Source organism: Triturus cristatus, chromosome 1_1, assembly GCF_964204655.1.
Source record: "Triturus cristatus chromosome 1_1, aTriCri1.1, whole genome shotgun sequence".
NCBI classification, from domain to species: Eukaryota; Metazoa; Chordata; class Amphibia; order Caudata; family Salamandridae; genus Triturus; species Triturus cristatus.
Genome location: NC_140579.1, coordinates 675,953,996 through 675,979,951, shown reverse-complemented (window position 1 = coordinate 675,979,951; position 25,956 = coordinate 675,953,996). Strand labels below are relative to the sequence as shown.

The window sequence follows — 25,956 nt, the reverse complement described above, 5'->3', positions numbered from 1 at the left end:
CAACGTGTGACCCAGCCATCAAAAGACCTTTGGTTATAAACAATGAAATAGGATGTGACCACACATGGTGCGTTTCCAAACTCACAAGTAGGGGGCAGATTCCGATCTCGTTGTGAACGGCTGAGAACGATGGTCGTAGCCCTATAGACAGATTATGATCGTGTCGGGCGGATTCCTTCCCGACCAAGCCATTCTGATGGGCTCCATCGGAAAGGAATCCCACACGGATTTTAAAATTGTGGTCAACAGCCTCTGCCTGTATGCCGTCCGGAAATCCCTCAGTACTCCCCCTGCCGCCTCTTTGCGACCAAGGGATTTCAATGGTATTTTTTCATAGACTTTTCGTGTTGGTATTTCAGGCACAAAAAGGCAGTCGAGAACTGTCTTTGTGTGTCAGGCTGCCGAATGGCAGCCTGGGGGCACATAAAGTGCACCTCAGTGGATCCCTGCAACTGGTGGCATGCACCGTGGGTTGCCGTCCACATGGTGCATGGATGAACTGCGCCCCTGCTTTTAACGATGCATGCATGCATTCCATTCTGCTCGGAATGCATGCATGCATTGTGTTGTATACGATTGTGACCGAACCCTGTTCTGCCGCATCCTACTAGCAGTGCCGTAATTGACAACAACAGGTTGGTCGGTTACGGCTCATGACCGATGTCGGACGTACCTGAGTACGTCCGACATTGGAATATGCCCCTAGGTATGTGACTTTATTCTACGTACTTAAACATTATGCAGCACAAGCACACATAGTGAAATGTGAATTTGTGTAAATTAATGCACTATGGGGAGAGAGGTGATTGCAGCCCATCGATTGAGACAAGTGTTCCAGTCTTCACTCATCTCGAAGTTTGGTTGTTGAAGATGGGATAATCCATAGCTGTCTCCAAACTTCCGACAAAGCCGTACTTCCTGCATTTTGTCTGGTTCGTTATAAACATGCTGAAGTCCCAACTGCTTCCCTCTCAGACGCTTCCTTTCATCGTAGCAGTTCTGCACACTGTGCAGTTTAAGGCTTATCATACAAATCAGCAATTATAGGATATTTCAGCTATGATACTGATGTTTGAACATTGATCTTATATTTCAAAGATAATGATTCTCATGCTGTTCATTCTCCTGCATCCAGCTTGTGTACAATGCCGAATGCCACAATTAGGGTCAGCAATGTGACCTTAAGTTCAAAATGGAACAGCTTCTGTGTAAAAACACCAACCTGGCTCACATCTTTGATGTTATTGCTTAAGCTGTTCAGTCTGTTAAAAAAATGCTATTTGGTCAGACGCAGAACACTTTTATTTCACAAACCATATGTCACAGTAGTTAGGGATGAATACCTTATGGGATGTGGAGGCCATGTGTGAGAGGTGGTTTGCAGAGGATGCTTATCCCCGGTGGAAGCCAACCTCCATATCACCCTGTTGGATCATCTGACAATATGGTTGTTAATAAAAGCCTTTTTGCAATTGCTCATGGTAGGCTGGTTCTTGTATTCACATACAACTTGACCGTCATGTTGTACTGCAATAATTATTTTGATTTGGGGCTGTGAACCCTGTGTGGAAAGGCCATGTGCCTTTGGATATGGCTTCGACAACATGGCATGTCCCTGTAGGCCTAACATCTGGATAGGTTCCGTAAATGCCACAGCGGACAAACGTAGCTGACGGTGCCTTAAAAATCACCATTGCCTTCACCATCCGTATGTTGCACAAGGACTCTTTCAGCGTATGGCAGAGAATTGGTTAGATCATTTTGCCTCAGATCACTAATATCAATGTCAATATTTTGGAAGATTGGATATTTATTTTGAAGAACATTTGGCTCCAAAGTTTTTCGTTGGTAGTATAGTTCACGCCTCCTTTAATCATTAACGGGCATGCCACTTCTGTCAAGAGTGTTACAAATTCTCCAGAAAAAATGGCCAAAAGTCATTCTAGGGGCCTGGAAATCTTTAGATATTCTGGTACCACAAACTGATGTCAATAAACACAGATCCTGCAATCCGACTGCCACTCAGGGAGGATGTTCTGTCGTAGCAGCAGAGGTTGCAGGTGTTTTTAACCTCTGCAGAACCAGTACACCCTTTCCCTCCTTGCGTGGTGATTTGTCATTGACAGATGTCAAGTTTCAAACTTATTATCAGATTTTTTGAAATTATTCTGGCAACATGAGATCCCGCAACTAAATCGGTATATGACTGCCAATGGAAAAACAATACTAAAGATTGTACACAATGGGCTGTCAATCACCTATCTTACTGTATTCCAGCAATTGTCTTATTAATTATTTATTTGTCCATCCAGTGTTCTTCTACTTAAAATCTGAATGTCTACTTTTTTTGCCCTCTCATCTTCCCTTCACAGCACGACCAGTCACCCCTTTTAAGTGTACTTTGGAAAAAAGATTTTTGAATGTGTTAAGCCAGTATTTAATCTTTTCAACTTTTATTATACCTTATTTGTACATTATTTTGGTTCTCAGTTACTTTCTTATCAACCAAAGGAAATGAGTGGGCTAAAGAACGGTGATGGATTAAACCCAGATCAGTTGACTGGGGGTGAGTGCTTGCAATGTTCAACACTCCGTCCATCATTTCCTTTGGTTTCTGCTTTGTTCGCCATAAGTTGGCAGGGTATGCTCAGATGTGAGTCCCTTGCTCACTTTGCCACTGGATTCAAGCAAGCCTGGCTGAAGACGGCTGAAATGCCAGAAACCGGTCCTAGGAAGCTTGTTTCCGGTCCAGGGAAGACATGGCTTGGCAGTTCGGGCTGGACTGTTCCCATGAGGCACAGGGTCAGACTGATTTGCATATGGCCATGTCTGAACTGGGGTGGCAGAGTGGGCTAAAGAACGGTGATGGATTAAACCCAGATCAGTTGACTGGGGGTGAGTGCTTGCAATGTTCAACACTCCGTCCATCATTTCCTTTGGTTTCTACTTTCTTATGAACACCATATTTAAAAATGCGCAACTTTCCTCTTTGGTTTCTCACTATCAAATGATCTCTTTTAATGGTAATAAACCAATGCAAGTAGGATGAGTCAGCTGCAGACACCTAGCTTTGCAGACAAGGTAGTGCTCAACAAAACGTCATCAGTGCGTTGTAAGGTGTTAACACATTTTCAATTTGGAATTTTAAAAAATATGCACCACTACACCCTTCCATATGTGGAAATATGGATTTTTCTGGTCAGTTATGTCCCCTATCTTGGACCCCAACGGTTCTATGTACATGTTACAAGTACATGTATGTTCCCTCCAGTTCCAGTTATGAAGACGCAAATACATGTGCGTCCACCGTCAACATGTCCTCTGTCAGATCCACCATGAATAGGCCGGATATTCCATTCCTAAATACAAAAGGCCACCGGCTTTATATGGTTCACTTATGCCATTTTACAGTCCAAGCAAGTAGGCCCTGATTCTGTCATCAAAACTCTTCTTGCCTTCTGCCTCTGAAAGCTCCAGTCTGAGCCTGCATCTGTGACCATGAACTTTGTCTCATTCTCTGCGCGGCTCATGAAGCCTGACATCAGCCTATTCTCTGCCAAGAACTGTATTTCACCTTCGAATTATCTGCTTCCCCCTCAGCCGATGCATTCCTGCCTAGTAGTTTAAGTAAACATTCTTCCAGCTACCAAGCAAAGGGCCCGGCTTCTCTGTCTTAATACAAGTAATTCATAGTCCTATCACCATGGAATATTTCTACCCCCTCGCATTTAGTGTAGACACTTAGACGCTTGTACACGCACGCACAGTCAGTATAGAATAGATTCTGTCCGAGAGTCCTTCCTTTGTGGATAACATAGTTCTTTAAACATAGGATGTTAGATATGATTTGGGATTAGGTTGACTTGACCCCCCAGACTTTTTGTCTCCACATGTAGAGCTAAATGTCAAGTCCCCTTCACCCCCTAGTTACACGTCAATCACACGTCATAATGCTGCGCGCGCATCTATGCCAAGTATTATCTTATAGATCCACCTATACATGACATCACAACCAATTATGTTCCTTTTTACTCCTCATTACACCCATTTTTTGGTTACGTAGATATATCGTCATTTTCCTTATCAATTGTTACGCCTACTGTATTCGCTTCATTGTAATGTATGTTCTATAAAAGCCATTTCATGTCAATAATGTATGTACTTCACTTCCTGAACCTTCGTGGTGACGGAACTTGGAGCATCCGATTATAATCGAGTATTGGAATAAAGCCCATTCCGAACCTCTAATACCACGGATTCTGCCTCTCATTTTACTGAGCTATTTTATTATGTTCCTGTATCAAATTCAGTCCCGGTAAAGGAAAATTATTTACCACATGAATGGCGCCCGAACAGGGACACTTTCTCATCTCACGCGCCGGCGGTGAGTTGCAGGCCCGGTCTCCTGCCACAGCTGGACGGACAATAACGCGTACCAGCAGGATTTCCTGTATCTCCCTCCGGTCAAGCGGGGGCGACTGAGGCTGCGATCGACACCCAGACGAGGCGGTGAGAAGTGCGAAGTATCCCGACCAGAGCCTAGCTGAGAGAGCAAGATCCGAGGTATACAGAGGCCCACCAGTGTCTGAAGTCCCAAGTCGAGTCCAGTGTCCGACGAGTCGAGTCGAGTCCAGTCCGATTTCAAGTTCAAGTTACCGAGGCCTTCCGTTTCCGAAGCTACCCGGTGAGTACCATTGCTGGGGAGGCATTTCTGACGTGCACATAGGTTGTGCCGGTCAAGACGGGTTTGGGTACACAAATCCGGTCTGCACTGTTTTAGCAGTGTATCTGTACTGTTTAGCAGTATATCAAGTATTCCGAAGTATCTAGTTATTGTCAAGAATTAAGCTTGGTGATTAGTTATGCAGACGATCATCATTGTTGTTTCAGTTAAAGGTTTAATGTCTAAATGTTAAATGTGTTTAAATACGTTCTGTATATTGTGGTATGAATGACTGTTCATTATCGTGTTTATTGTATCAAGTCTGTTCAAAATCAAGTATAAGGTCAGTTCTCAAATATGCCGTTCTTTTCGAAACTAAGACAGATCACTACAAGAAAAGGGGTACTCGAAGAGGCCGTTCCTATTCCTCCTAGGGACACCCCAGGGTACTTCATGTATCATAAACATGGCTTAGATGCCATATTATTTCTTGATTTATGGGTAGACTATACCAAGGAATTACCAGAAAGTCAGAGGTGGCCCACAGCGGGAACCTGGGATGCGGAATGCATCATAAAAGTAGAAGAAGAGTTATGGAAAAGAAAAGTCAGACAGTCACAGAAAGATGCCATTGAATTATGGCGTAAAGAATCACATAGACGAACAGAAAAAGCACGTAGACTGGAAGAGAAGAGTAAAGAGAATTCCAATAAAGTTCAAGAAAATCTATTAATTGAGGAAGGTATCCGAGTGAAATCAGAACAAGTAGACAGACAAAGAAATGCCCTTATGAATGGTATGTACCCCCTTCTGGCCGAAGGATTACCTAAGGCTACTCCAGAGATACCGAAAGACTTGCCAACCCCATTATTTCCAATAAAGGTACATCCAAGGGGGCATCCTAGAACCGCAGAAGACGTTTTTCTTTCCTCATATTTAGATGACGCAGCTCCCGAATATGCTAATTCCGCCCCGCACAGACCGCATACCAGGGAGGTTCAACGCCAAGATCCAGTACCCGTATCGTTACAGCAACAAGTTCTGACACAAGTTCCGGCAAGCACATCTGTTTCTGCATCCGCTCCTACAGCTACTTCTATAGCTGTGTCCACACCTATAGTTGCTGTGTCACGTTCGACGAATCCTTTCACACCCGACACCCCAGATGGGGCCACGGGAGGTGCTACCAATATCTTTTCTACGCCGCCTAGAATAAATAAACTTACTTTTCAAGAGTCAGCACATTCACGTACACCCAAACTCATAAGTGCCCGTGCGCTGAAGGAACTTCTTTTAGATTGCAGATATGACCCCGTGCCCGGTAAAGAGGACGAAATGACCCTAGCATCATTACGTATCAGACGAGCCGCAGTGTATTTAGGGAAGTTACCAGGAATGACTGCGCATCTAGATAATATATACCATTTTGTCCAAACAGGGCGAGATCCAGAATGTATTCACAGAGCTATGGAATACCAGAAAGTAGAGATACAGGGGGAACTGTTACGTTTCCTCATAAACTGTGTGATCAGAAATCAAGACCGACCGGGGGTAGACCCGGAAGCAATGCAAATTCTTACAAGATGGAGCCAGAATATATCAGAAGGGAGACATGATAAACAAAATTGTATAATAGCCATGTGCCGAAAGATCCGTAAAGAAATAGAACGCCTACACGAAGAGAGATTAGAGGTAGACGAGTTCGAACAAAGCGAGGAAGAAGGGTCAGGACCGCCCACAGGACAGTCAGAAACTATAGCATATGTAGGTAAAAGAAGATCTTATAATAGTACGAGATGTCTTATTGACCCGATACGCCCGATATGTCCAGACAATAACAGGGGTTTCCCAACACCCATAGTCCATATAAGGTCTAACGAGCATTCGTTCCAAACAACTGACAAACTACTCCGAGAACGAAGGGGTTATCATTTTCTCGATTCTATGGATGAACAAGATTTAGCCAGGGCAGCTGTCCATTGGGTGGACAGTCCCGGAAAATATAGTGATGATACAGTAGTACGCACATTTTTGAATCTCACCCCAGATGAACAGAGGTTAGCTGGGATTTATATGATTCAACAACTCATTATACTATATCGGAGTCAACATTCAGATCCTGGTCCCTTACCCGACATATTGACTGAATTACTCACGAATAGATGGAGAGGTTCAGGTACTAAATTAATTAAAGAAATTCTAGAATCAAGAAAGCAATATATTCTTTTTGTATGTTCAGAACATGTTCCATTGCCCGTCAAGGAAAGAACTACGTATCACATAGATAGACAGAATCCCTTACGAGAAGTGCACCCAATAAAGGGCGAGGACAACGAGTTCAAGCGCGTATTTGTATACACGCCCATATCGAAAATAGAATTGTTACAAATGAAGAAAGTGGTACCCAGTCATGACAAAGACCCAGCGGGTTTTCACCGAGAAATTAAAGACATGTTACTCATGGGGGAGTATACCTATCCCGACATTATGACAATACTGAAGGTATTGATGCCTGCTGGTATTTACGAAAAACTCAAGGAAAAAGAGTGGGAGGTAGGAGACCAAAAGATAGAATGGTCAGCATTAGAAGCAGAAGAAAAGGCCCGAACTGCAGGAGCAGGACTTGGGGATAAAACTAAGGCATTACCAGGTTTATTAGTACAGGTACTGCCACGATTATTAACTACGAAAAAGGAAGATTGGGGTACAATTTCAGCCTGTAAACAGAAGCAAGATGAAGACACTAGTGATTACTATGCCCGATTTGAAAAATGTTTTGGTATAAATAGTGGCATAAAAGCAAGCAGCGAATCATACCCACATCTGTTTGTAACAAAATTAGTCGAGAATGCCCTGCCCCAAGTAAAGAATAGAGTATTAAAATTCGAGAGTACCTGGCAAGGTAACACTCCATCACAAATGTTACAAATGTTACAGTATCATCACAATAGAATTAGAGAGGAACAAGAACATGAACACAGACGCATGAAAGACACAAAAATGAAAATGCTAGTTTCTCAGACAGTTCCAGCTGAAGGACATAAAAAGGGTATGACACATTCTGATTCAGCAGGACCTGTAAAAGGGACATGCAATTATTGCAAAAAGCCAGGTCATTATGTACACGATTGTCCAGTTTTAAAACATAATATATCGCCATAGGTAAAACGCAAGAAAGATCACGGCCACTTAGACAAGATCAGAATGAACAAGGAGCTCTGCAGCATGCCGAGGCCATGCCAGCCGCACAACAGCCAATACAGTTCGTGCCAGCGGCACCAGCGTTGCCTGTTGCTGCCACACAGACAACAACACGACAAATGTATCAGACCGCACAGTATGAATATCCTGAGTACCAGCGTTACGCATGAACTAGCCTAGAGAGGGAAGTTGACTTACCCCTTATCGAGATACCAGTAGACCAAGAAGGACCTTATATACATAGTGAATTGTTAGGCCAAGACAGAAAATTTTTACTCGATACCGGGGCAAGTCGAACAACCATAAAACGTAGTGAAGTTCCAGGGGCACCCCTCTCAGGCTCACAAAATATTTCCCTTGGTTTTTCAGGAAAACCTATTGTTAATGAAGTGTCACAACCTCTGCCACTTACGATAGGACCTCTGACCCGAACTACAGATTTATTACTTACTAAATCATGTCCAGAAAATCTATTAGGAATAAAAACGTTAAAGGCTCTAGGAGCCATAATATGTTGTTCTCCGGAAGGAGTAAGATTGTTTTTACGTGATTTTAAAGGTCACTATGTATCTAGAGACATGGATCCCCGACTGCAGACTTTACCGACACATCTATGGGCACAAGGCCCTACTGATGTTGGTTGCATGAATATTACACCATATCGAGTCACATTAAAGGCAGGAGTGGTGCTACCACGAATGCGACAATACAAGTTACCGCCAGATGCTGTAGTGGCTTTACTACAAATCATTGACGAGCTCATTACCCAAGGAGTAGTTGTAGAAACAGACTCCAATGTATGTAATTCCCCGATAATTCCGATTCTTAAACGAACAGATCCTAAGGCCCCGCCAGTATATCGACTGGTTATTGATCTGCGCGAGTTAAACAAATGCATTGTGCCACAATTCCCTGTGGTTCCCGATATCTCGTCATTACTGACAGCCATTGATTCCGAAGCGACATTCTTTACTGTAATCGATCTCAAGAATGCCTTTTTCAGCGTCCCAATAGATCCGGAAAGCCAATATTTATTCGGATTTAGTTTAAATGGACGTAGCTTTAAATTCTCACGCGCACCTCAAGGATTTACAGAAAGCCCCAGCATCTATAGCCAAGCACTGAAACGAGAACTTGACAGTATCCACATGCCAGTTAACACTGCTCTGCTTCAATACGTCGATGATCTGCTGATCACCGCCCGAAGCGAACATGAATGTGAAAAAGCATCACTGACAGTTTTACAATTTCTAGCCGAAAAGGGGCACAAGGTGTCCCCTTCTAAGCTGCAATTCTGTGTCCAGCGAGTTATTTATCTTGGACACTCGCTGTCCAAGGAGGGAAGGCAGCTTACACCAGACCGCATTCAGTTAATAGCTAACATGCCAATACCCAAGACACAAAAGGAGGTGCGGGCTTTCATAGGCCTCACTTCATACTGTAGACAGTGGATCCCGCAATATGCATTCCTAGCAAAACCACTCATTCAGTTGACAACCCAGGAGGCAGCCACATCGACTGTTCTCCCTTGGACCCAGGAACATACGCAAGCTTTTGAAAGCTTAAAGAAAGCTTTATGTCAAGCACCCGTTTTAGCAACACCTTGTTACAGAAAACAGTTTACACTCTTTGTTACAGAACGCGAAGGTACTGCTTTGTCAGTACTCACACAGGAACAAGCAGGATCACACAAACCATGTGCTTATTTTTCTAGTACATTAGATCCCGTAGCTCAGGCTTTGCCTGCATGCCTGAAATCAGTAGCAGCGACAGCTTTAGCAATCAGACAAAGCGATGCCATAGTGTTAGGACATCCATTGACAGTTCAAGTACCACATACAGTAGAAGTCCTTGTGAATAGAACGCAAACACAACATTTGACTATAGCACGACTTACAGGGTATGAACTTACATTGTTTCAGCCACATATAGAAATCAGACGCTGTAACACATTGAATCCTGCCACACTTTTGCCAGTAATCGGAACAGACCCACTAGCCCATGACTGTATTGAAGTAATTACTATAACGACGAAACCCAGACAAGACTTGACAGACGTTCCATTGTCAGATCCAGACTTGACGTTGTATGTAGATGGTTCATGTATGAGAACAAGTACAGGAGAGTTGGTGGCTGCTTACTCAGTCACAACAGATACTGAAGTCATTGAAACAAATCGTATAAATACTTTGTCAGCTCAAGCCGCAGAGCTTATCGCTCTGACACAAGCCTGTATTCAAGCCACAAGTAAAAAAGTCAACATATACACTGATTCACGTTATGCATTCGGAGTCGTACATGACTTCGGCGTGCTGTGGCGAGAGAGAGGTTATTTAACTTCCCACGGTGCCCACATCCAGCACGGACCCCTCATTCATGCCTTATTAGATGCAATACATCTACCTACTGCAATATCAATTATGAAATGTAAGGCTCATACGAAGGTTACTGATATCATTTCTCAAGGCAATGATTTAGCGGACAGAACAGCTAAACAGACTGCTCAAACACAAACATCCGACATGACAAAGACAATAGTCCCGATGCCGACACATTGTATGACAGTTAAAGATCCTACTCTTGACGTAATTGACATACAGACACATGCTACACCAGACGAAATAAAGAAATGGACTGAATTAGGAGGGATCCAAACGGACCAAGGATGGATGACGAAGGAAAAGTCTGTATGGTTCCTTCCTGATTCAATGGTCCAAGTCATTATTAACACTATCCATAGTCCAGCGCATCTAGGAGAAAAAGCTATGCTAGACAGCATTCGACACATTTGGTTCAATAAACATTTACGAGCAGCAGCCAAACAAAAAGTCCGTACCTGTATGATCTGTTGCCAGTTCAACCCAGGAAAAAGCGTTCCCGTAGAACAGGGTGGATTTCATCCTCCTGATCACCCTTTTGAAGTCCTCCAGATGGATTATATCCAGATGGAACGATGTCGAGGATTCAAATATGTTCTCGTAGTTGTCTGCGCTCTGTCTCGTTGGACGGAGGCATACCCGGTTTCAGATTACACTGCCCCGACTACTGCCAAACAGTTAGTTCGAGAATTCTTCCCACGCTACGGTTTACCACGTGTTGTCTACTCAGATAACGGCCAGCCGTTCTCATCCGAACTAATGAAACACGTTTCACTTCTGCTAGGATATCAGTGGAAATTCCACTGTGTTCGACACCCCGAGGCAGCAGGTCTCGTAGAAAGACATAATCAGATACTGAAAATAAGACTGTCCAAAATATGCAGAGAGAAAGGGGTCGACTGGATAGTAGCATTACCAGTTGCACTCTTTTACATGAGAATGGTAGCACACTCTAGAACAGGGCTATCCCCGTATGAGGTGATCTTCGGCAGACCACCAAATATGTGGGGGACGCCTATACCACGCAAAATAACTGATATTGACTGTAATATGCTGACAGATTACTTGGCTTCCTTGATGTCTGCACTACAATCTTGTCGTTCACAGGTTGCTGCAGCATTTCCCGACAACACTGAGGTGAAACCCCATGACGTAGTTCCGGGTGATATTGTATTTGTGAGAAATTTCGACCGAAAGACTCAGCTGGAGCCCAGGTGGAAGACACCCAAGTTGGTTCTGCTGACCACAAGAACAGCCGTGAAGATCGAGGGCCGCAAGGGCTGGATTCATTCAAGTCATATCAAGAAATTCCATGGACAATCCTCGGATATAGACATTGTGCCCTGCACTCCCTCACAGACTGATTCAAAACTTCCTTTGGTGGAAAAAACTGAAAGCGAACTCTACAAAGTTAAGTTGAGGCCTAGAACGTCAGACGGTTTGATTGTTTAAGTCCTCTCCTAGGTGAAGCGGTTGAATCTGTCTCTGACATGTATCCTCTAGACCTGAATCATGGACAGTCACGAAAAATGATGAAACGACAGGCGTATTGTAAATCACTGCGTAGCCACTGTATAGTGACATTATTAATCTTGTTTTCTTTAAGTCTTTTAATAATTATTACTAGTATGTTGTTGCACATATATTACCCTATTGCCAGAAATGTTCACAATGTTATTGCAGAACATTCTTTTAGTGACTTACCCCCGCATGAATTGTCCTATAGACTTGCGCTGCGCAATAACACTTTCATTAGTATGTTACATCATTCCCATCAGACTAGTAATGCCACTAATTGTTGGGTGTGTGGCCGACTCCCTCCCTATCAGAATTATGAAGGAGTCTTGCCTTTCTTTCCACATCCGTTTACACATAATGGCTCCTGTGGAGCATGGTTTAGCTTAATCAATTCCATAGACTCAGACACCGCAGTTTTCCAAGATCAGTGGGTATGGGGAAACCTGAACCTGGTTTTACTCAAGGTCTGCTACCCTGACAAGGAGGGTCGCCCCAAAAGAACAGGAACTGATCTAGAAAATGAAGTATATGGATTAGGTAATTTTACACCTAATCTCATGATTCTAAATGTCGTAACCGAAGTTGAACTAGTCTTACCCACCATGTCAGTATTCCCAGCAAAAGGTGAATTGTGTGTAAGAAAGGTTGGTTCCATACATATGGGCCATAGTAAATGCACTACTACAGTAGAATTCAGTGATCAAGGCAAATCCTCGTTCAGAGCTTATCGCCACTCCTACTTTATATGTGGTCAGACTGCATATATGCGTCTACCTCTAGATTGGGATGGTACCTGCTACATTGCATTCCTTTTGCCACCTGTTTTCCTAGCTCCTCCTGATTATTACAGAAATATTCATTTAGTACACAATAGAGAGCGGAGAGATCTCCCGATTGTCGATTACACTGAAACAGCATGGGAAAAATACACAGATTTCAATAAAGGCATCTTTCCCTATATAGGTACTGTTACTAATAGTAAACTAATACGTAGATTAACTAGAACCCTTGAAGCAGTAGTGAATGAAACTATTTCCGCCTTGGGCAATTTAACAGAAGAGCAGTCTGCTATGCGGATTGTTGTGCTTCAAAATCGTCTTGTCCTTGACGTCATCCTGGCTGATAGGGGCGGAGCTTGTAGGGTCATCGGATCAAGCTGCTGCGTATTCATACCAGAGAATTCGCCATCTGTATATAAAGCTATAACTCGCCTTCACAAGATTGTAAGCCAGATACACCAGAATCCAGGCACCTGGACTTGGTCCAGTTGGTTTTGGAGTGTGATATCAGCCTGGGGATGGAGAGTTCTATCCTTCCTAGGCATTGGCCTTCTCATACTATTCAGTTGCTGTCTATGTCTACAATGTGGACCAGCGATTTGTGGTCTGTGTGCCACATCGTGTATTCCACCACCAAGATTTCATTCAAGACCCCGGAAGAAGAAAGAAGAACAAATGATGCTATATGAACAGATCAATGGATTAATGAAGATTGATATCTCTTAACGGGCAAGTAGGGGACAAGGAGGGAATGTGGAAATATGGATTTTTCTGGTCAGTTATGTCCCCTATCTTGGACCCCAACGGTTCTATGTACATGTTACAAGTACATGTATGTTCCCTCCAGTTCCAGTTATGAAGACGCAAATACATGTGCGTCCACCGTCAACATGTCCTCTGTCAGATCCACCATGAATAGGCCGGATATTCCATTCCTAAATACAAAAGGCCACCGGCTTTATATGGTTCACTTATGCCATTTTACAGTCCAAGCAAGTAGGCCCTGATTCTGTCATCAAAACTCTTCTTGCCTTCTGCCTCTGAAAGCTCCAGTCTGAGCCTGCATCTGTGACCATGAACTTTGTCTCATTCTCTGCGCGGCTCATGAAGCCTGACATCAGCCTATTCTCTGCCAAGAACTGTATTTCACCTTCGAATTATCTGCTTCCCCCTCAGCCGATGCATTCCTGCCTAGTAGTTTAAGTAAACATTCTTCCAGCTACCAAGCAAAGGGCCCGGCTTCTCTGTCTTAATACAAGTAATTCATAGTCCTATCACCATGGAATATTTCTACCCCCTCGCATTTAGTGTAGACACTTAGACGCTTGTACACGCACGCACAGTCAGTATAGAATAGATTCTGTCCGAGAGTCCTTCCTTTGTGGATAACATAGTTCTTTAAACATAGGATGTTAGATATGATTTGGGATTAGGTTGACTTGACCCCCAGACTTTTTGTCTCCACATGTAGAGCTAAATGTCAAGTCCCCTTCACCCCCTAGTTACACGTCAATCACACGTCATAATGCTGCGCGCGCATCTATGCCAAGTATTATCTTATAGATCCACCTATACATGACATCACAACCAATTATGTTCCTTTTTACTCCTCATTACACCCATTTTTTGGTTACGTAGATATATCGTCATTTTCCTTATCAATTGTTACGCCTACTGTATTCGCTTCATTGTAATGTATGTTCTATAAAAGCCATTTCATGTCAATAATGTATGTACTTCACTTCCTGAACCTTCGTGGTGACGGAACTTGGAGCATCCGATTATAATCGAGTATTGGAATAAAGCCCATTCCGAACCTCTAATACCACGGATTCTGCCTCTCATTTTACTGAGCTATTTTATTATGTTCCTGTATCAAATTCAGTCCCGGTAAAGGAAAATTATTTACCACACATATTATTGTGACGTCACCACTGTTGTAACCTAAACTTGCGTTGTCTGTCTCAATTTCAATAAATTATTCATGGATAATCTTCAAAATCTATATAATGTAGCCTGTAGCAAAGAAGGGGCTAGATGTTCTAAAAGATGACCTAATCCTGCAGGCTCATCCTCTGGATCAATATCGTTTAAGACTTAGTGTAGATAAAAACTTAAGACGGTCTTACAGACAATTATAACAGGGCAAAGGCAGCCACCACAAGTATCATGCATGGTCTTCTCATTAAAGAACACTACTAAGTTGCCACTTCAACATCCTAGTACACGTCCTTTAGACATTATATTCTTGATGTTTCATGTTTGCATGGATGGCCATTTTGACAGGTCTTTTTGGCACGATTTATTGTTTTTAACTTTCCTTGGTACCACCACAGTGGAAGGTATTGCTTGTGTATCTGTTCAAAAATTAAGTAATCTCTGAGCTATCTGTCTCAATCATGTAAAACAAGTTACCTTCACTTCGGTAATGCATGATCTGTAAGACATTATGTTGCACCAGATTCCTAACAGACCCACTTTTCACTCTCAACACTGTCGATTTGTTTAGGGTTCAATGGCAAGACCCTTCAGGGCAATAGTTTTATTTAGTAACACTCCACGGCCATTCACTTCATTACTCTGCGCTTAATGCATGGAAAGAAGTGAAAAGTTATGAGAAAGGCGCAAATGAGTGGTGGCAACATAGACAATGCAAATGTCACAATGATGCTGGACAAAAATCCTAAGATGACACGCGTAGTAGACTGGCAACCCGGTACGTCACACAGGGGTTCCATTAAGAATTATCTTAAAGATCTATCATGACGTCCGGAAAATGAAAATTAATGAATATTTTGATAGGTCATGTCTCTATCACAATATGCCTTACATAAGGTAGGTAACTTAACCTTTATGTAGGTTTTTTTTTAATTTCACAATTTCATATTTCTTAATAGTTTAGATTTGGACTTTAATCTATCTTTATTGATTATCATGCATTGGACATCGATGCAGTTACACCTGTAACTGCATTAACAATCTTAGTTTATGAACACATATACTCTATTTCTCAGACAAAATTTTAGTTTTAAATCATGTATTTTATTTCCAGACCACACTAACAATAATGTAACGAAAGAAGAAAGTTCACACATAATTCATAAAGTCTTTACCCCCAAAACAAATTAAAACAAAAACTGTGTCTTTATTGCTTATGATGCATTATGACAAGTATGGTTATAACACTATCTCGCCCAACAATCTTAGCATTTGTACATAGCTATTGTATCTCTCACACACAAAGTAGATTCAGATGATGGATTACATTATCAAACTACACTGGGAATATAGTTAACAAAGAAAGTTGCAACATGTGTTATATAACATTGATCTTTTGTAACTCTTAAGTCAGTGTACAAATAAGCAATAATTCCACAAATGTGTTTTTTAGGAATTATGTATGATTGCATATCCCATAGCTACATGTTCTCAAAAAAGATGTTTGTCATGTTATGACAAGGAAAGAGACTTTGTTCATGCCTGCTTGGAATAATGCATCGAAGACTATAAATAGTCAAACCATCAAATTTTTATTTTTCAAATGTTGTCAAAAATATTTACACTCAAGTACAAAACATTGTTCTGCTTATGAAAAATAAATATCAAATATAATTTAACAGAATACATATGATATGTGAACAACTTAAACGCCTATATTACTGTTAAAAAAAAATTTGAAAATAGATTCAATGCATCTAAAAATCTCACATCACATCACAGAGGTAGTATTTGTAATACTCTGACAGCACTGCTCAAATGAATAGCATTATAAGCATTTGCGGCATCTAAAACTTCAATCGCCAATAAGGATGATGCATCTGTTTCAATGCATTCAAGATGAATCCAACGACCGCATTCATCACAAAACGGCTGTTGGAAAAGGAAATAAATAAATAAATGTTATTCCCTTTAAATTGTATGCTGGTCAATATGTTATAGCTTTGCTAACCTTTTTTAAAAAATTTTGAGTTTGTAAACGATATGCATAGGAACCGGGCCAAATTTTAAAAGGAAAACAATTTTTTTTTATGGATACGTGATGCAACTTTTCCAGATAATCACTATGTTCATCAAAACAAGTTCCATAGTGCTATTGTGGTTTTCAAAAAACTTGGCCAATGCATGCTTTTTTTCACATTGGCGCTGCACCTCTCCAAGTTTCCATTAATTATAAAACCTGGTTGTGAGAGCATTGGTGTTAAGAAGGGTCCCTTTTAACTACAGCTTGCATTGTGCAACCATAATGGTAGTCTGGAATCAACTCACACAGACTCCCAATAGAGGAGGCATTAAATATTGCAAACAAAATTAAAGATTTTAAAAGCATCAGGAAAAATACCTTGTTTACTCTTTGCATGAAGAGTAAACGGAAATATTGTTAAAACAGCCCAACTACATGCCTTATATCACATACGGCAGCGATCATTACAGTCCAGGGCATAGCATATTAAAATTCGCACATCTGACAATGCACTGTACAGTTGAATTAAGGACAGTACAAGTGAACATTGAAATTGTACTGCCACTATTAACTTTCCCAGGGTCATGATGCTTTCACAGAAACCGATGATGTTTGCTCTTAAAGAACAAGTTACTTACATTCTGTAACGATGTATCAGCAAGAAACATTATTTAGTTATATTCCTCACCTTAGATATAGCCCCAGGCGTCAGACTGGAGCCGGAAATATTCTTGTAGCAATACCCCTTGCGCGTCGATAGGCGTCTTCTGCGGCTCCTTGTCCGTTGTTGGCGTCCTGCGCCGGAATGACGTCGTCAGAGTACTTAGACGCCGCCCTCGTGCTCTGATGTAAGTTCTTGTACATAGATTTCCACGCCAGGAACACATAGCCATTCAAGAGACCGACACTGGTGCAAAAGAAGTTTAGGGGCCTGAAAAGGATAACCTTAACCCTAGGTGTCAGTTCCCAGAACGGGGAGGCAGGATGGGTCGGTGAGGAATCTAAATAACGAATGTTACTTACAGATACATCGTTACCAAAGGTAAGTAACTTGTTCATCTGAAAGAAACACGTTAGTTATATTCCTCACCTTAGAATAGATACCCCAGCAATACCAACCCCGGTGGTGGGTCTGCGAACAAAGATCACACCAGAAAGTCCTGGAGAACAGAACGGCCAAAGAAGCCATCTCTCCTTACTTTGCTATCTAGGCAATAATGCCTGGCAAACGTGTGCAGTGAAGCCCACGTCGCCGCAGGACAGATGTCCTACAAGGGGACTCCCAGTCCCAGGGCAGTATTAGCCGCTGTGGCCCGGGTGGAATGGGCTCTCAGCCCACCAGGAGGGTCCTTTTTAGCCAAATAGTAACAGATCTTTATACACAAAACGACCCACCGTGACATGGTCCGCTTGTGTACAGCTTTCCCCTTCTTAGCACCTACGTATCCAATGAAAAGTTAGTCCTCCACCCGGAACTGTTTGGTCCGGTACAAATAAAAGGAGAGCACACATTTTGGGTCCAGACGGTGGAGACTCTCTTCCTCTTTGGAAGGATGCGGAGCCGGAAAGAAGGTGGGCAAGGTGACAGATTGCCCGATGTTAAAGGGGGTCACCACTTTACGGAGAAAAGAAGGACGAGTCCAGAGGACAACCTTGTCCGTATGAACAGACAGAAAAGGAGGCTTAGATGAAAGAGACTGGAGCTCACTCACCCATCTAGCCCAGGTGACATCTACCAGGAAAGCAGTCTTAAGAGTCAGAAGACGAAGGGGAAAATTGTGAAGAGGCTCAAAGGGAGCGCACATCAGAAATGTCAGGACAAGATTCAAATCCCACTGAGGCATTGCGAAAGGGACAGGAGGGAACATGTGGGTAATGCTTTTAAGAAAACGTGAAACTACAGGGGACTTGAAAAGAGAAGGCTGATCAGGAAGCTTCAAGAATGCAGAGATTCCAGAAAGATAACCTTTCAAGGTCCCCAGAGCAGAGCGCTGCTGGGCCAAAGAGAGAAGAAAGAGGAGAACCTGAGAAACAGGGGCGTAAAGGGGATCCACAGCCTTTGCTGTGCACCATGCCACAAATTTGTTCCACCTGCAGGCGTATACCGTTTATGTGGAGGGACGCCTTGCGGCCAGAATGACATCACAGACTTCAGGAGGCAAGTCAAATGGCATCAACTGCCGCCGCTCAATCTCCACGCATGGAGGTGGAGGCTGGACAGGTTCGGGTGAAGGACCGCTCCCTGTTGCTGCGACATAAGGTCCTCCTGAAGAGGCAGACGTATAGGAGGATCAGTTAACATATTGAGTATCTCTGGATACCAGTACCTTCGAGCCCAATCCGGAGACACTAAGATGACTTGGGCCCGGGCGTGCCTTATCTTCTTCAGCACTCTGGGCAGAAGTGGTATAGGCGGAAAGGCGTACAACAGACCGCAACTCCACTTGCGACGAAAAGCGTCTCCGAGCGAGTGCCTTTTTGGAAATTCCAACGCGCAGAACTGCTGACATTGCGCGTTCTCTTTGTTGGCGAATAGATCTAAACAAGGGTCTCCCCACTGTAGAAAGAGACCTTGCGCCAAGTCCGATTTCTGACATTATTCGTGATCCATCATGCACCGGCGGCTGAGTTCGTCTGCTCTGGCGTTCAGAGATTCCGCCAGATGTTGAACCACCAGGGTGATGCCCTTGTGTTCCAGCCATGTCCAGAGGCACAGAGCCTCCTGACAAAGGGTCCACGACCCCACCCCGCCCTGTTTGTTGCAATACCACATGGCGGTGGTGTTGTCCGTGAACACCTGTTAGACACTTCCCCGGACAGAGGGAAGGAAGGCTTTCAGTGCTAGTCGGATCGCTCTCAGCTACAACAAGTTGATATGGAGTCGAGACTCCGCCGGAGACCATAGGCCACTGATCTCCGCCTCTCCCATATGGCCCCCCCAAGACAGGAGGGACGCATCCGTCACTACTACATGCTCCGGTTGGGGTAGGGAGAGGCATCTGCCCTTGACCCAATCGCTGTCCGTGAGCCACCACTGCAACTGTTTCGCAGTGCCATCCGAGATCAAGACATGGTCGGACAGGTTGCCTCGATGCTGGGCCCACTGAAACTTCAGGTCCCACTGCAGAGCCCGCATGCGCCGCCTGGCGTAATTCACTAACAGGATGCAGAAGGCCATCAGCCACAGAAGCTGCAGCACCAATCTAACCGAAACCCAGGATAGAGGCCGAAAGATGGGAATCCGAGCCTGAATATCCCGGACCCGCTGCTCCGGTGGATAGACCCGGAAATGTGCCGAATCGAGAACCGCTCCGATGAAAAGGAGCTTCTGGGAGGGACTCTGGTGCGACTTCGGCACATTGGTGGAGAACCCCAGCGAGTGCAGGAGGTCGGCCGTAGTCTGGATGTGGGAGACGACTTGCTGGGGCGAGCCCGCCTTCAACAACCAGTCGCCGAGATAGGGGAAGACTGGCACCCCTGATCTGCGCAGATGAGCAGCAAACACTGCCATCACTTTCGTGAACACCAGAGTGGCACTGGTGAGACCGAAGGGCAGCACGGTGAACTCAAAGCGCTCCTGACCCACAGTGAACCGCAGGTAACGCCGATGGGACGGCAGGACGGGGATGTGAAAGTAAGCATCCTACAAGTCTAACGCTACCATCCAGTCTCCAGGATTGAGGGCAGCCAGAACCTGAGCTAGCGTGAGCATCTTGAACCGCTCCTTCATAAGCAAGGCGTTGACGCTCCTGAGGTCCAAGATAGGGCGTTGGCCCCCTTTGCCCTTCTTGGGAACCAGAAAGTAGTGGGAATAGCAACCACGACCTACTTCAGGCTCAGGAACGCGCTCGACGGCCTCTTTTGCCAAGAGGGCCGTAAATTCCTAACGCAGCACATTCAAGTGATCCTCCGACATTTGGTGGTACTGCGGTGGCATGGCTGGAGGGGTTGTCTCAAAGGGGAGGGAGTAGCCCCTTTGGACTATTTGCAGCACCCACCTGTCCGAAGTGATGGACCACCAGTGGAGCAGGTGATGGCAAACCCTGCTGCCCACTGTTGTGGGATGGTCCAGAAATCTCGGACTAGGAGGGCTTTGAGGCGGATGCTGCCGGGGTGGATGTGGACTGACCGGCACGTTGTCCTCCCATACCGCCTCGGCCAAAACCACATCCCTCACCGCATGCAGGTTGGTTTGGCAGCCGGTGGCTCGACGGACGTGAGGAGGCGCCCCTTCCTTGGCCACAAAAGGGGCGAAAGGCGGAACTTTGCGGCCGTGGGTCCGAGAGACCTAAGGACTTGGCCGTAGCCCGGGAGTCCATAAAACGAGCCAGCGCACTATCCGCCTTCTCACCAAAAAGACCCTTTGGCTTAGTTATTGTTAACATTTTAAAGGTTTTTCTATTTTTTTCTTAATATTTGCTCTCAAACATATGACGTTATATTTAATTAATTCCTAATTTCATACGTTTATCTTGAAACATGTGTGGACACTAGCATACGTCAATTGTTGAGAACACACTCTGTAGAAACACGTACTCCAAAAAGGACTTTTGTTTACTGCAGCTCACAAATAAACTAATTATATGTGACTCTCTCTCTCTCCCCATTTTTGGCATGCTGCTGCCTCCATCACATAAAAACCTCTCCTATTACATGATGTGGTGAGGTATGCTCTATCCAGTTTTTAGATTTTGATTTTCTAAAATTGGGTATTGTTAGATAATTTTAAGGTTACGCTATTGAATCTTCCACCCACTCCACATCTGGGATCTGCTTCTCAATGTCTTATTCTCACTGTAATTTCCGACCCGGACTTTGCATTTCTTGCCTCATTGCTTTGGAGAACCAGGAGACCGTCTTCATCCTCAAAGCAGATACAGCAACATACCTAAATACGGCTGAGACTTGCGGCTCAATGCCTCTCAATCCCCACTGTTTTCTAATTCTTCTGGCAAGGGCCACATGCGTCAGGAAGTTTCATTCCCGTAAGTATTATTCTGCTTGTATTACATTGATTGTGAGCAGTGTACAATATTGGTATTTGTCCCCTCTTTAAATTCTGACCCGTCCCTACCCAGTACTCCAACACCGTCCACTATTCTCACTTTGTCAGACCACTTAGTATTGAGATAGGTAGGTCCATGGAGTATGGTGTCTTTACCAATCTCATCGATCGAGCGCAGAAGCTCTCCATCAACATGGTTTACATTGTGTTTTCAAATATGTTCCGCCGCACCAGTAAAATGATCTTTGCTAGAGCTATGGCATCTGGAGCAGCCGTGTACCGTTACCTTTTTTTTTTTTTCCACCAACAGAAACATTGCATCAGCCGGGACATGTGGCAAGCCATATAACTTACATCTAAGTCATTGACCGCTAGTCTACCACTGCTTTGGAGCTCTCTAAGGACTACTATTGGACTTAGGGGACGCGTTGCACTTCAAATCTATGGAAAACCATTCCTGCAAAATTTGCAGAGAGTACCCACGGAGGTGCCTCTTTGGAATGGAACTGCACTACATGTTTCATGCACATCATTAACTCTAAAACCATGTGGTCCATGAACCAATGAACATGCGCACAGATGGGCAAAAGTTATGACACCCGGTGTACATGCACATGCATTTTAAGCACGGGGCCTCTGCACTGCCTCATTCATTTCCTTTATACCATAGTTTTCATGGTGGTGGAAGAGCTGACAGTCACAGTGATGCTCGACTGACAAAGTTGTAATTTGTTGTTCGCACTGCCTGAGTGGCATTGGGTGGATCAGCCACCCCCAAGCTGTGTGCCGGTCATCCAATTACCAGTAGCCTTAACAAGTTACCACATTTATCAAAATCTATTTGTGGGAACAAACACTGTACATCTGTTAGCAATTTTTTTGGAGCATTATGTAAAATGTTATTTATAAAATTTGCTTCTTTAAAAATACGTTTATTCTGCTTTCCAAGTTATTTTTATTCACATATTTACAAATATTATTACTATAAAAAAAAAAAGATTTACCATAAATTGTTGGGCATCTTCAGGTGACTTCTTTTCGTTGCAGACCCCGCAGAACTCGTCAACCGAATCTAGAAGTAATATTAAGGTAAATTAGCACATCTTAATATTAAAATAAAATAGAAATTACACTTATCTGATGTTTCAATAACATGTTATTAACTTTATAAAAATGACGATTTTTTTTATCGTATCTATAGAAGCAAGGAAATTATGAATATTACAGTTTAAAAAAAATTGCATCTTTAAACACATATTAAGGAATTCTATGATGGCAGATAATGTGCATGTTGAAATGCATACCAAGCAATACATGTAAAGAGATAAGCATGCCTGTTGTTGCATTAAAGGATTCATTGCTACAAATCTATTCAACCTTTGATTAAAAAGTGGCTCATTATGATGGCAGCTGGATCACCACCCCCGTGCCGGCGGTGTCGATCCTTCCACCATCACAATGTGATTCACCCACCGCAAAATTAGGATGGCGGTGGGAATCACATTGTTTACGCGGTGGGTCTTGCAAGTCGGTCCTTTTCTGTCTGACTTGTGTAACCCGGAAAAAGGTCTTCATTGCTACGGTGCTGTACACGCACCGCCCTAGTGATTAGGATGAGCCCGTCCATATGTCTTTTTGCGGCGGACATCCAGCCTCAAAAGAGACAGACTGATAATCTCTTTTGGTGCACGTTTATTAAGCACTCTTTGTGGGCGCACTGTGCCTTTGGGGTGTATGGGTACACTCCAAAATTTTCCATGCACAAGGTGGCATGCACCACCTTGTGCCTGCCACGTTGTACGTTTAAAATGCACATAAGGGCCTTTTAACATTGCGTAATGTGCTGTAGCCAGCAGCACCGTCCACAATGTTAAATGGCCAGTATTCACCCGCCATAATGGCGGGCGCATCCTAATTGGGCTGTTGGGACTGCCGAACATCTGGCTGGCGGTCCCATCACCATTATGATGGCGGGTGGACTGATGTCCGACTGCCATCTAAATCAGCCCCTATGTACGGATCATATAGGTAATATTCAATAATTAAAATAAAAATATATATTATAAATTCGAAAAATGACTGCAAACAATACATACTTCTTTGAAGGTGTAAGAATTTTTCATAAATCTTTTTAATGGCAAGACAAATGACATTTTTTAACATACTCAAACATCATTTCCATTAAATTTTAATTTTCAATACTATTCACACTATTTATATTTTTTATAATTTTTTTTTTTTTAAATAATAATAATTAGCAATGGAATCAAAACATTCAGTTGCCACAAAGGCATTACCTATAACCAAAAAAGAAACATAAAATGTTAAACTCAAACCTGATGACTCCATTAGATCAAGCGCAATCTTGAATCTTAACTCATCCATAATTTTAGGATTTTGTGGAATGTCTGTTAGCGACTGCTGTCTGAGGTAGTGATCTGCAAACTAAGAAAACATTGAAAATTCTTACTTTCCTTAATTAATTGTAGAGTAAACTGTCTATGTCATTAAAATGATTACGTTTAAGATTATTGTGCATAAAAACAAATATTGTGTTAATAGGATGTCATTTGGAAAGCCATACAACATCTCATTTCCGTTATTCGGGACCACATCAGAGGTGTCCATCCAACAGCATTATTACACTACTATTGGTTTGGTTGATACCCAAGCTGGAATCCCAACCTGCTTCCACTGGGCAATCTGACATAGTCTGTGCCGCGCTCAGCAATTTTAATCCCTGAAAGGCAGCCGATACAGCCTCGCATCCACTTTTAAGGCACATTTTTGCTTTTGGCCAGCCCTTTCACAATGGCCAGACACCAATTAAAAGGCTGGTGAAAAATGACTTTGGTAACCACTAACAGGGCCGCATACTCCCCTTGTCCTCCACATTGTGTAGTTATGTTATGTTATGTTAGCCGGATTTATAAAGCGCGACAGCTGCCTCGGCTAAGAGGCGTCCCGGCGCTAAGCAACGGCAGAGCAAAACAAGGAAAAGAAATAAAGAGGGCCTACAGGGAGGGGAACAAAAAGGTCTTAATAGCTTTCCTAAACTGGAGGAAGTTGGTGAGCTCCCGATTGTGAACCGGCAGAGAGTTCCAGAACAGGGCCGCTCTATGCCGGAAGGAGCGTCCACCGGCGCAAACTTTCCTGACCCGAGGAACCGTGACTAGACATTGTCCCATAGAGCGAAGAGGTCGCCTAGGGATATACGGTGAAAGAAGATCAGATAAAATGCAAGGGGAGGCCAGCTTCAGAATTTTAAAGGCAAAGCAAAGTGCCTTGAACTCAATACGCCTGGCCACCGGCAGCCAATGAAGCCGTCGAATGGCACTAGTCACTGAGCAGGGTCTACGTAAGCCCAGGATGGATCTGACAGCCGCATTCTGGACTCTCTGAAGCCGCTGTATCTCAGACTTATTAACTCCTAAATACAGCGAGCAGGCGTAGTCAAGCCTCGACAAAATCAAGGCCTGGACGACGGTCTGCCTGGTAGAAGCATCAAAAAAGGCCAGGATGGGCTTTAGACCACGAAGAAGGCCAAAACAAGTGCCAGCCACCTTCTTCATCTGAACCGCATAGTTGAGTGTGCTGTCCATCCAAACCCCCAAGTTCTTTACTACCGGCTTAGGGGTAGGTGCCACACCCAAACTAGCAGGCCACCACCGGTCGCTCCAGTACTCATGGTTCCCCCCCACCAACAACACCTCCGACTTGTTAGAGTTTAGCTGTAAACAGTTGGCAGTCATCCACTCGGCAACGGCAGAGAGGTCTCCCTGAAATTTTCTGGTGTCCTCCTCGTGGTCGCTCGAGAGGGCCACCACCAACTGCGTGTCGTCGGCGTAGGAAACCATGGTCAACCCCTACTCCTTGCCACCTCCGCCAGAGGTTGTACGTAAAGATTGAAGAGCAGGGGGCTCAGGGACGAGCCCTGTGGGACCCCCTGACCAATAGGGAAGATGCCAGAGGCAAAATGGGGGGCGACTACCTGAAAGGTCCTATCAGCCAAGAAGGAGGCCAGCCAACCAAGAGCTGTCCCAGAGATCCCGGCCTCAGAGAGGCGCTTCAACAGGATTGCATGAGATACAGTATCGAACGCGGCACTGAGATCCAGCAAGATCAGTGCCGACATCTGCCCTGCATCCAAAGCTGCCCAGAGATGTTCAGTGACGGCCAGAAGAGCAGACTCCGTACTGTGGCCGGATCGGGAGCCATTTTGGGACACATCAAACCTCTGATGAGCTGTAAAAAAATCTGTGAGGAGAGAGGTAATGCATGCCTCTGTGATTTTAGCAGCCCAGGGAAGCAAAGAGATGGGACGGAAGCTGTCGGGCTTCCGAGGGTCTAAAGAGGGTTTTTTGAGTAAAGGGAGGACCTTGGCCTGTTTCCAGGCCATAGGCACAACTGCCTCACGCAAAGATCCATTGATTACTTCTTCTAGAGGATAA

The 25,956-nt window shown here is 43.9% G+C and overlaps 1 protein-coding gene across 1 annotated transcript in view; it reads right to left on the bottom strand.

The window, feature by feature from the left end:
- Positions 1-780: 780 nt before the first annotated feature.
- LOC146870856 (uncharacterized) overlaps positions 781-25,956 on the bottom strand; it is a 45,002-nt gene continuing 19,826 nt past the window's right edge. The window contains exons 8-10 of the mRNA XM_085599714.1: positions 23,842-23,950; positions 22,510-22,577; positions 781-999 (exon numbers count right to left, since the gene is read on the bottom strand). Of these exons, the coding sequence (XP_085455840.1) occupies positions 781-999; positions 22,510-22,577; positions 23,842-23,950 (396 nt within the window). The remainder of the gene's footprint in view (positions 1,000-22,509; positions 22,578-23,841; positions 23,951-25,956) is intronic.